The 11,313-nt window shown below is 60.9% G+C and overlaps 1 protein-coding gene across 1 annotated transcript in view; it reads right to left on the reverse strand.

The window, feature by feature from the left end:
- DNAH10 (dynein axonemal heavy chain 10) overlaps positions 1–10,770 on the reverse strand; it is a gene marked incomplete at its 5' end in the record, with an annotated part of 56,496 nt that extends 45,726 nt beyond the window's left edge. Inside the window, 10 exons of the mRNA XM_084868458.1 lie at positions 337–535; positions 939–1,129; positions 2,052–2,282; positions 2,925–3,082; positions 4,906–5,122; positions 5,328–5,443; positions 6,085–6,193; positions 7,390–7,490; positions 8,337–8,420; positions 10,551–10,770. Of these exons, the coding sequence (XP_084724584.1) occupies positions 337–535; positions 939–1,129; positions 2,052–2,282; positions 2,925–3,082; positions 4,906–5,122; positions 5,328–5,443; positions 6,085–6,193; positions 7,390–7,490; positions 8,337–8,420; positions 10,551–10,770 (1,626 nt within the window). The remainder of the gene's footprint in view (positions 1–336; positions 536–938; positions 1,130–2,051; positions 2,283–2,924; positions 3,083–4,905; positions 5,123–5,327; positions 5,444–6,084; positions 6,194–7,389; positions 7,491–8,336; positions 8,421–10,550) is intronic.
- Positions 10,771–11,313: the final 543 nt, after the last annotated feature.

The raw sequence follows: 11,313 nt of genomic DNA on the forward strand, positions 1-11,313 counted from the left end.
GAGTTCCTGGGAATGCTCCTCTCAGGCCGGGCCAACTCCCAGGCCGTTTCTTAGACCCAGTGTGACCCATAAACGCAGCAAGAACTTCACGTCTGAAGGTCTACTGCTTTAAAGGAGCTGGTACTGGGCAGGCGTGGTGCAGCGTCAGCCTAGGAACCAGGCGGTCAGGGTTCGATTCCCGGTCAGGGCACAGGCCCGGGCTGTGGGCTCCATCCCCAGTGGGGGGTGTGCCGGTCCATGGTTCTCATTGGTGTTTCTCTCTCTCTCTCTCCCTTCCTCTCTGAAATAAATAGAAATATACTTTAAAAAAGGAAAAGAAAAGAGAGGCCTCCCTACCTGCAGGACGTCGTAGAGATCCTGGCAGATGGTGGACATGTAGTCCGTCCTCTCAAACAGCCGCTTCCGGTCAAACTCCCACCGGGCCTCCCGCCCCGAGGCCTCGATCTTGGCCCTGGTGTCGAAGTAGGCCTTCTTCCACAGGTCCAGCGTGTTCCTGGCCTCCAGCGTTTTGTTCTGGGCAATCGTCCGGTTTTCCCTGCGATCAGAGACCCGGGATGGAGGGAAGGCGGAGAGGCGGTGGGTCCGAGCCCCAGGCCTCGAGGAGCAGGTTCCCGGGAGGATTCTAACTGAGGCCTCTTTCTCCAGAAGCTCACCAGGTGGGCGGCTGCTCTGTCCCAACGCAAGGGTGGGACAGCAGCTTCGAGGCAGCACCCACCCAGTGTGGACAGCTGCGCCTGCCCGGAGAGCGGGCGCGGAGCACAGGGAGCGGGAGCAGGGAGTGGGCATGGGGCACGGAGAGCGGGCACGGAGCATGGGGAGTGGACACGGAGCTCGGGGAGCGGGCGCGGGCAGCGGGCACAGGGAGCGCACAGGGCGCAGGGAACGCACAGGGCGCGGGGAGCGCACAGAGCGCGGGGCGGCAGCGGCGCCGGTCTCACTTGAACAGGGTGCGCAGGTTCACCACCCTGCAGACGCGCTCGGCGATCTCCCAGGCGATGCGCTCCATGAGGGGGATCATGCGCTCGTCCTTGTTGTAGTGCCGCGAGATGATCCACACCATGCGCAGCGCGCTCATCATGGAGGGGATGGTCTCCAGGACCACGTGGAAGCTGGAGCCGTGCGTGATGTTCTGAGCGGAGAGGCGCGGGAGAGAGCAGAGCGGCCAGGTTAGCGCAGGCCCGGGCAGGCACGGAGCAGTGCGAGGCCGAGGCCGGCCGCTCCCGCTCCCCCGCAGGCACTGGGACGGGAACGTGCTGGACAAACAAGACGTTAAACTAGGTCTGCATTTACAGCTAACGAAGCCGGGACAGGCGCGTGTGTGACTGTGGGTGTCATGTGTGTCCTATGCACAGATAAGTATACTGAGCGTAGTGGCAAGAGTGTCACCAAATGAATCAAGCTGCTCCTCAGCCGAAGTTTTCCACGCTCCGGGTCCCGGCAGGAAGTAATGATTTGGCGGCACTCAGCACTCCCAGAAACACGCTTCCTTCATGTGCATCAGAAGAACACAGAAACTGGCCTATCACACCCATGATGGCACGGACATCATTGTTGAAGGTGAGGCTAGATTACAAATACACACACACACACACAAACACACACACACACACGCCGTGAGAAACCTAAAGCCAGCGTGCCGACGGCCTGGCCAGCTGAGCCCGCCGGCCAGGGCCCCGCAGCGGCGTTTAGCCGTTGACACCCCCTGGCGCACATCCACTAGTTACTGAATTCTGTGGCCAAAAAATATACTGTCTCCTGCTGATCTGACCCAAAAGACGGCTCTGTTGGCCACTGTTGTGTTTCCTGGGCGGTCAGGGAAAGGGGGCGGTGCCCTGGCTGAAGGCGGGGACGGCACGTTCAGAAGCCCCTGGGCAGGCGCCACTGAGCACGTGGACTCGGCACAGACGTGACGCTGGGGATGAGCCGCTTCGGGCGGGGACGGTGATGGCGGGACACAGCGAGGGTGTGCTCAGTGCACGGACCCACGCCGCCACGTGCTGGCACGGCCATGGCTCTGTGCCCCCGAGCCCGTGCGCGTGCCCGCGGCGCACCTTGAAGTGGCGCTCCACGGTGGACAGGAAGCGCACGTTGTCCGAGGCCTCCATGTGCAGCTTGAAGAGGTAGGTCAGCACCGGCTGCAGGTTGGCCACGAGCAGGGAGTCCGACTCCTTGATCACCTCCAGCACCTTCCTGACCAGCGGGAGCTTGGTCTGCTCGTGGAGGGCACTCAGCGTGGCGTTCCTCTCCCTCCAGAACTCGATTTCGGCCAGAGGACCGTTACCCTGGAGGGACACGGACACCGCTGCCGTCCCCGCCAGTGCGGAGGGACAGGGGCTGCTCCTCCAGCCGCCGTGCCTCTGCTCCCCACGGGGCGGATCTGCCCAAGGACGCCAGGTGGACACGCGGCCCAGGAGGGTCCGTCCAGGTGGACCTCAGGACTTCATCGGGGAGACTAGACAGAGCCACATGCTCTTCCTCTGGACAACGGGGGGATGCGGGGCCAGACAAGCTGCAAACCGCGACCCTGAAGGAAGCCAGGCGGAGGGGAAGCCCCACAGAGAGGAGGCCGGAACTGATTCCCAGAGAAACGCAGCCGGGGCCTTGATCAAACCACACCTGAAGCCAGCTGCCTCTGGACTTCTCAGTTCTGTGAGGCAGCCAATGCTTTCTTACGGAGGCCAGCTGGGCTACGTGTCCTGTTCTGGGAGGCCCAACCCTCCTGACTGACCCCAGCATGCCTCCATCACCCGGACGCAGCCTGGTAGTGCAGACGTCAGAAGCCCCCCAATGCCTCGGGGACGTTGACTCCACCCTCTGAGGTGGTCCCAGGACAGTCCGAAAGGAGGCTGCCCACGGGGACCCCGGGCACGGCCCCTGCAGGGAGGCTGCATAGCCTGTGCCCAGCCCGAGAGCAGCCCCGGCACCTGCGGGGTCTTCCTCAGCTGGCCCTCCACGGCCATGGAGATCTGGCCCAGCCAGTTGATGACACACTGCTCCAAGGCCTCCACGGTCTCCGGGTCCGCAGCCAGGGCGGACACCTCGCCCTCCACGCTGATGGAGGGCATCTCCAACTTGATCTCCCCTGCGAGGAGGAAGGCGCCGTCAGCACTCCGGGGAAACAATGCCAGGCAGTGAGGTTCAGGCTGATCCACTGGCTCTTCTTCTCCCCCCACTCTCCCCAGCCGATCCATGATTCTCTCTCGTCATTGATGTTTCTCTCTCCCTCTCTTTTCCTCTCTCAAGTCAGTAAGAATATATTTTTTAGCCAGTCTGTGTGAGGCAACACATCCCTACCCTGACCCATCTCCGTTTCGTAGGGGTGTCGAACTCAATCAGAGAAGGGGCCAAAATCTAAAATCCAGCCTAAATCGCGGGCCGAATGGTTTACTGAACAGTCATAAACTGACAATGTCATAAACTGACAGCGGAGTGCAGTGATGACAGAGCAGTGCGGGCCACATTGCAAGGCCTGGCGGGCTGGATTTGGCCCGCGGGCCTTGTGTTTGACACATGTGCATTAGAGCGAGACAGAAATATTTTAGAGTATTTGTCATTGTTCCCGGGGTGAGCCGGATCAAAGGGGTGTAATGATTTATGATGTTCCTGAATTTAAGACCACCAACTTCCGTTTAAAAACTGAGCCCTGGCTGGTTTGGGTCAGTGGAGAGGGTCTGCTTGCGGTTGGATTCCAGTCCAGGACGTGTCCCTGGGTTGCAGGCTCCCAGCTTTGGTCGGGGCATGCAGGAGGCAACCAATCAATGTGTCTCTCTCACATCTGTGTTTCTCTCTGTCCCTCCCACTCCTTTCCACTCTCTCTAAAAATCAATGGAAAAAATATCCTCAGGTGAGGAAAAAACAAATTTAAAAAGTAGGGCCAATTTGTTTTAAAAAACAAAACAAAACAAAAAACTGAACCAGAAGAATACAGCTAACATGTGTGAGCTTTCCTCACGGGCAGAGTCCTGCTGTAGGGGCCTCAGAGCGCGCCTGGAGGGGGAGGAGGGGGGACACGGGGGCGGGGGCAGCACGGGGCGGGGGGGTTGGGTGGGAGGAGCACGCCTGGCGGGGGGAGCATGGGGGGGAGCACGCCAGGGAACGTGCAGACCTGTCCTCTGGGCGCGTGAATCTGCGGGACAGGAAGTGGGAATACACACACCCAACCTCTAACGCACGCTGACGGGCAGTGAGATGGTTAGAGAGACAACTCTCAGCCTCGGTTGTATTTCAGCTCCAGGCCCAGAAAGTCAGCAAAACCCGATAAGCAGCTCCAAGGCCGACCTCAGGACCAGGTGCCGCCAATCCACCGTGGAGACCACGGCCCGGAAAGGACTCACCTGGGAGCTGCTGAGTGTTCCAGGGGATCCTCCCGCGGGACCTCCCCTGAAATCTCCCCCTTAAAGCCCTCAGGACGGAGGACCCGCACCTCTCCCCTGGAGCACACCCTCCCCTCCCTTCTCCCCAGACACCTGACCTTCACCTTCCACCGGTCTAAACTGCCAGGGCCCCCTTGGCCTCTGAAACTGTTTCCTGAGCCCATGTCTTCTACCAATCACTTTTCCACCCTGAGGTCTTTTAAGTAAATGTTATCTATTAAAAAAGAGTGCACCGCCCAGCCAGCGTGGCTCCGTGGCTGAGCATCGAACTATGAACCAGGAGGTCAGGGCAGAGGCCCGCGCCTGCGGGCTTGATCCCAGTGGGAGGCGTGAAGGAAGCAGCCGATCCACGATTCTCTCATCACTGATGTTTCTCTCTCCCTCTCCCTCTCTATTCCTCTCTCAAATCAGTAAGAATATATTTTTTTTAAAAAGAAGAGTCCTAAGTTAAAACAAAAAAAGCTCGTGGACTCCTAGATTGCCTTTCCAGGTGACCTCATCGCCTGAGCCAGAGGAGGGACTGAGAGCTCACCTTCCAGCTGCTGCACTGTCCGCTGGATGTTGTTTGAGAATTTCTGGAGGTTCATTAAGAACTCGTCCCGTATCAGCTGAATGCCGTGGTATTCCACCGTCTCCCCGGCCACGCTCAGGGGGTCCGCGTCCGGGTCCGTGGGGTCCAGCGTGTCTCCTGGTGGCAAAGCCGCGCTGGCCTCCTTGTGCTGATTGAAGGACAGCGCCGGCAGGAAGACCTGAAAGGCCGAGCGGGTGAAACCAGTCACCAGCCGACCCCGTGTCCATGGCGTGTGCTCTGAGCGCCCTGCCTTGGAATCAGAGGCACAAACGTAAGGACAGAGCCCAGGACGGGGCCTGGACCACGAGCTGCGGGCCGCCTGCTCGCCGAGACTCCGTGGCCTCCCTCTTGTACGCGCCGGCTCCGCCTCCGCCCACACGCACCTGACAGACAATGTCTCTGAGGAAGTGGAGAATGTTCGAGTTTAGGATGCCGTACTCCAGCGTCTCGGGCATGATGTCCATAGCTTCCTTCATGTAGCTGGCTTCCGAGATGGTCTCTGAAAGGGAGCGGGTGCAGGGGCTGCGGGCGCGGGCAGACAGCTCACACGCATGTGAGGTCAGGGGCCAGCACCCTCTGAGGCCTCAGGCCGTGGACGCCCGAGGAGCAGCCAAGGAGCGTTCCGGCCTCGGACTCAGAGTCCACGCCAGTCCCATTCCCACGGCGCCCCTGGCCTACGAGACGCTGAGACACACACTGACGCACCGGGGTCCGGACCGGGACACGCAGCGCCCGAGCGCTCCACGGAGGAGCCCGGCTGAAGCCGGACGAGAGCAGGACCAACTAGCGGTTCCTAGAAACACCTGCGGGGCTCCCTGCTCTGAGGGCTCTGCCTCCCATCCATGCCCCCCCAGCCCCCGGCACACTGCCTTCTGAATCCTGGGGTTTCTAAAGACACGTCTGCTAGTCTGCCCTGCTGCCGGGCTGCCAGGCCTGAACCACTGCTCCACCAGGACCAGCAGCACGGCCCGCATCGGCATGCCACCTGGACCAGTCTCACTCTAACCAGGGGAGTGGAAGCTCCGATGTTTCTCCAGCGCCGGCCTCGGTGCTCCCCGCCTTGGAGACGCACTCTGTGCTTTGCTGGGCAGGTTCTCACACACACACCCCGCGATCTCGCCCACTCCCGGGAAAGGTTACCTTTTGTGTTTCTCAGGAAAAACACCACGTTCTGGGCCAGAAACTCCTCGGGGACAGGAGTGCAGAGCACGTGGAGGTACGTCTTGTCCACAATGTGCTTAACGATCCTCTGAAACGGGCGGCGCCAGCCAGGAGATACATCCAATCACCCCACCGCCTAACCCACGACCTAGCCCCCGCCACCTGCCTTTCCCTCCGGGCCCAGCTCTGCTCTCACTCCTGACGGCGCAGACGCAGCTGCACCTCAGGCATGAGCCACTCAGGGTTTTAAAAAACAACACGCCCTGACCGGTTTGGCCCAGTGGGTAAAGCGTCGGCCTGCAGACTCAAGAGTCCCAGGTTTGATTCCGGTCAAGGGCATGTACCTTGGTTGCAGGCATATCCCCAGTAGGGCGTGTGCAGGAAGCAGCTGATCAATGCTTCTCTCTCACTGATGTTTCTAACTATCCCTCTCCCTTTCTCTCTGTAAAAATAAATAAAAAAATAAATAAATTATATATATATATATATATATATATATATATATATATATATATATATATATATATATTTTTTTTTTTTTAATTTTTTAAAAAAATACAAAACAACAACCTGCAAGTTTTCTGGGCCACACTGACTTCCGTGTTGGGGGTGGGGCATTCACAGAGCGGTAAAGTGTCCTTTCCCTCAGCAGAGGTAAGGCTAACGGCTTGCATCCCGGCTTTAAGCTGCGGGGAAGGGTTAACCCAGCAGCCTGGGGTGTCCACACCTCGCACATTGCTGAGTGTTTGGATCTGGCCCTGAGTGACTGGGTGCATGAGTGTCTGCACACCTGCGGAGGGTATGCCGCCTCGGGGCCTTATGGGGACTGCCCGTCTGCCTGGTCACATCGTATCAGACTCTGAGGGCGCCGGGACAGAGCCGCTGACGTGAGCCCGAGGGCACTTCCGCCTGTGTGACTGGCCGCCCGGACACCAGGCTCAGGCGAGCTCCCCACGCGTTGTCCCCCGCAGCCACAGCGCCGGGAGAATGAGCTCTGTCCGGGCCCGGCCCCCGGCAGGCCGGGGGGAAGCTCAGGCCCGCGCTCTGCCGGCCTCTGCCCGCCGCCTTTTCCTTGTGGGTTAGAATCTGCCTGCTTCCCCGAGATAAACTCTCCGGGACCACACAGCTCTTCTGGGAGTCACTGCAGCGAGCCATTCGCTCCCAGGCGGCCTCGGGGACTCCCCGCACAGAAGCCTGTCCTCTCCGGGCCGCGGAGGACCGGGCCCCCCAGCGCCCCGGGAGGCACCCAGGGCCATCACCGCGCGCGGGGCGGGAAGCGCCTACCTTGGAGAGCCTGCGGTCCAGCCTCTCTCGGCCCCAGTCGTCATCCTCTGTGATCACCACGGACTGAGTCATGGAATTGGCTCTCGACTGCCTACCCTTAGCTGCAGAGCGTCGTGCAGGGAACAAGAGGAGCCTCTCAGAAACCGGTTCCCTCCCCTCAGGACCCAACGTGCACGCTGCCCGGAGCCCCTGGCATTCCACAGCCGGCACCACAGGCCGCCTCCGTCTCTCCCAAACGCCTCCTCTCGGAGCCTCGACCTGCCCTCTGGTCGGGAGGGCTGTGTTGCATTTTGGATGGGTCCTCAATCAGAAATTCAGCATGTTTGTGTGCATGTGTGTGCATGTCTGTGCGTGCGTGTGTGTGTGTGTGTGTGTCTCTGTGTGTGCATGTGTCTGTGCGTGTATGTGCATGTGTGTGCGTGTCTGTGCGTGTGTGCATGTGTCTGTGCGTGTGTGTGCCTGTGTGCGTGTGTCTTCTACGACTGTGTCCAACCAGTGACTCCCCAGAGTTTTACTTTGAAAAATGGGAGTTTTAGCGTCAGGAAGAGAATCACAGCTTGCACGTAAGCATGTACTCCCTTCCCACTACAAAACTCGAAACTCGTGGGGGCTGCAGAGAGAAGGATCTGGATAACGGGGCCTGGTCAGAAACTCCGGGCGGCAGGTCACGGTGCGGAGCCGCGCCGCAGGCTCAGAGCTTCTCATCTTTGCTTCGAGCCGGCCCGGTCCATCCAAAGGGCGCTCGGCCCGGCTCCCCTGGGGCTTGCGGCCTGCACGGGCCGCCGTGGAGGCCGCCGGTGCTGGCAGCCCCGGGGCTAATAACGCGCCTGTCCACCCCCCGCCGGTCCCTCCGCGCGGCCCGCCGCGGCCCGCATCACCCGGGTGAAGCGCAGACCTGAGCCCGGTCCGGCCACGAGCCTCCCGGGTTCTGCCCGCGGGCCCCGCACCTGACTCTCTGTCCACGGACTCGCGCTTCTGAAGCTTCGTCTCTTCCTCCTCCTCTTCCTCCCCCTCCGTGGCGGAAAGGTCGTCTTCGCGGCGGAGAAGCGGAAAGAAAAGAGCCAGTCACGCCGTCTCCCCGCGGCAGGCACCCGGCCTCACAGCTCTCCTCGCCGCTGCGAGGCGGGAGAGGCCAGCCAATGGGAGGCGGCCTCCGAGCGGAAGTGACCCCGGTTGACCCGGAAGCTGGCCCCGGGCAGTAGGCGGTCCCTCCCTCTGCTCTGCCCTTGGGATGGGACGTTCCACGTGGATGGGGACCAAGGCTGATGCCAGCGAAGCCTGCCAGGGCCCAAAGCAAGGCGCCGGTGGATGCCCCCGGGCTCACTAAACCCGTCCGTCACCGATCCATCCGCCCTTCTCCATGTTCAGGCGGCCAGTGTGAGCCAACACGGCCCTACAGAAACATCCGGGGTAGCAAAGGGCAGACGTGCGGATTCTCCAGCAGGGAGCGCACTGGCACCCTCAGACAGGGTGGCTGTGGAGAGGGACCAAGAAGGAGGGGAAGGCCGGGGGAGACTCAGAGGCAGCCCGGAAACAGCTCAGCACCTAAGGGAGGTTTCCCAGCAGCCTTCGGAGGGCCCAGGCATGAACCAGGGGGACCCTCCACAGTGAGCGTGTAGTCTGGGTCCGTGTAGAATGGGGACATCCAGCCAGGAGACACTGGGCCAAACGTGTGAGGACACACAGCACAGCAAAGGGCCACCAGACCGCTAAAAGGAGCCCTCAGCGGTCACACGCAGTGCGAGTCCAGTCCATTTCTTAGGGTCTTGGGGAATATATATATATAAAATCAGGGTTACTGAAATTTGGCCCACGTTAAGTAGTCGATCCTGTTCGTGTATCTGTGTGTCCGTATTTTCACTTGGTGATAGTGAGAGTCTAAACTCAAGGTCCCGCTGTAATGTAACACCCAAGTCCAAAGGTCTGCCTGGGAGAGAGTAATAAAGGGCTGGAAGGATAGATTCCAAAATGCCATTGTGGTCCTCTCTCTGGGTGCCGCTAGCAATTGGTTGTGGTGGCTAGGTGTGGTTTTGGCTTTTTCTACAATGAAAACTAAGTGTGTGGCCTGCCCAGCACGGCTCAGTGGTTGAGCATCGACCTATAAGCCAGGAAGTCAGGGTTCGATTCCCTGACTCCTAGTCAGGGCACAGGCCTGGGTTGTGGGCTTGATCCCCAGTAGGGAGCATGCAAAAGGCAGCCGGTCCATGATTCTCTCTCCTCATGGATTTTGTAACTCCCTCTCCCTCTCCCTTTCTCCCTGAAATAAATAAAAATATTTTTTTTAAATATAAATAAAAGTGGCTGTCCTTTTTAAAATCTCATTTTAAGGTGACCAGATGTCCCGCTTTTGGCGGGACAGTCCCGATTTTTAACAATTTGTCCCGCTTCCCACAGCGTTTTAAAAAAAAGTCTCAATTTTTTGAAAGAATCTTTTAAATCTTTTGAACTTTTTTAAAAATGCCGCGGGACAAATTGTTAAAAATCAGGACGTCTGGTCACCTTACCTCATTTGCACATTACTTTCCAATCGCATGTCAGGAACCACAGAGGATATTAAGGACCGCTCTCCCGCCCTGGGCACACCTGTGTCAGGGAGAGGCAGGATGGAGTGTCGCCCCCAGTACCCAGGCTGGTCTCGGCCTGTCAATGACCAGTGGCTGCTAATCTTGAATCTTGAGTGCCTGGGTGACCTACGGGGTGGGCCATTTAGGCCTGTCTGGGCCGCAGCTTGCTCATCTGTGAAATGGGTCAGCAATGCTCCCACCTCACAGCACGCAGGGGATGTTACAAGCGCGTGGACCTGTGCCCGGTGCGGAGGAAGCACTGATGGATGAGCGTTTGCTCCTTTCCCAGCGGGCTGTGCGAGCAGGGGCGGCTCCCCCCTCCCCCCCCCCCCCCCGGTTCCCCCAGGACCCCAGGACCCCGACAGTCCCTGCCCTGGGTGGGCGACCACAACCCTCTAAGCTGGCACGGAGGGGGGCCCAGGCCGGAGGGGGGCGCAGGCCGGAGGGGGGCGCAGGCCGGAGGGGGGCGCAGGCCGGAGGGGGGCGCAGCTGGAGGGGGGCGCAGGCCGGAGGGGGGCGCAGGCCGGAGGGGGGCCCAGGCCAGAGGGGGGCGCAGGCCTGGGGCGGCGGGCGGCCGCGGGAGGGGCGGCGGCTCACCGTTGTCCACCTCCACCTCCACCTCCTCGGGCACCACCTTGCGGTAGAAGAAGAGCGTGGAGGCGCCCTCCTCCTCGCTGGTCTTGTTGAGAAAGTGCAGGATCAGGTCCTCGGCCTCGCCGTCCTCGCGGGTCAGCAGCTCCTCGAAGAGCTGCGGGTCTGTGAGGCCCAAGGCCGTGTACACCCGGTCGCGCATCCACTGCACCCGCAGGTCGTCCATGGCGCCGCGGACGGAGCCCGGCGCCGGCAGGCAGGCGTCCTTGGCAACGGCGCCCCTAGCAACGGCCGCCTCGCAACGGCAGCCCGCGCGGGCCGGCTGCCGCCCGGCCACACGTCCCCGCGGGCGGAGCGCGAGCCCGGAGGCGGGCGCGGGTGGATCCGAGCCCTCGGGGAAGCCTGGGGCCCCGGCCGGCCCCCCAGCCTGTGCGCCGAGGGGTGAGGGCCTCCTCCTTCCCCCGAGCCCCGCCGGGGGCAGCCCGCACCCTGGGGTGGGCCCTCGGGGCGCCAGGAGCCTGTCCTGGGACTCCCAGCGCCGGACCCTGCCCGTTTCGCTGTGAGGAAACCGAGGCAGGAGCGGTGACAAGACGAGGCCCAGGATCTGGAGGCAGAGGCCGAGCTGGAGGCCAGGAAGGACCCTCCCCGCCCCCAGGCCGGTGGAGCACAGGGGCCGGAGGAGCAAAGAGCTTTGCGGAGGGAGGTCGAAGGGACAAGTCCCGGGGTGTGTGTGGGGGGGAGGGACACACGTTTTTTGGCTTCTAGTCAA

The sequence above is a fragment of the Pipistrellus hanaki genome (genome assembly GCF_964339955.1).
Source record: "Pipistrellus hanaki genome assembly, chromosome: 19".
In the NCBI taxonomy this organism is placed as follows: domain Eukaryota; kingdom Metazoa; phylum Chordata; class Mammalia; order Chiroptera; family Vespertilionidae; genus Pipistrellus; species Pipistrellus hanaki.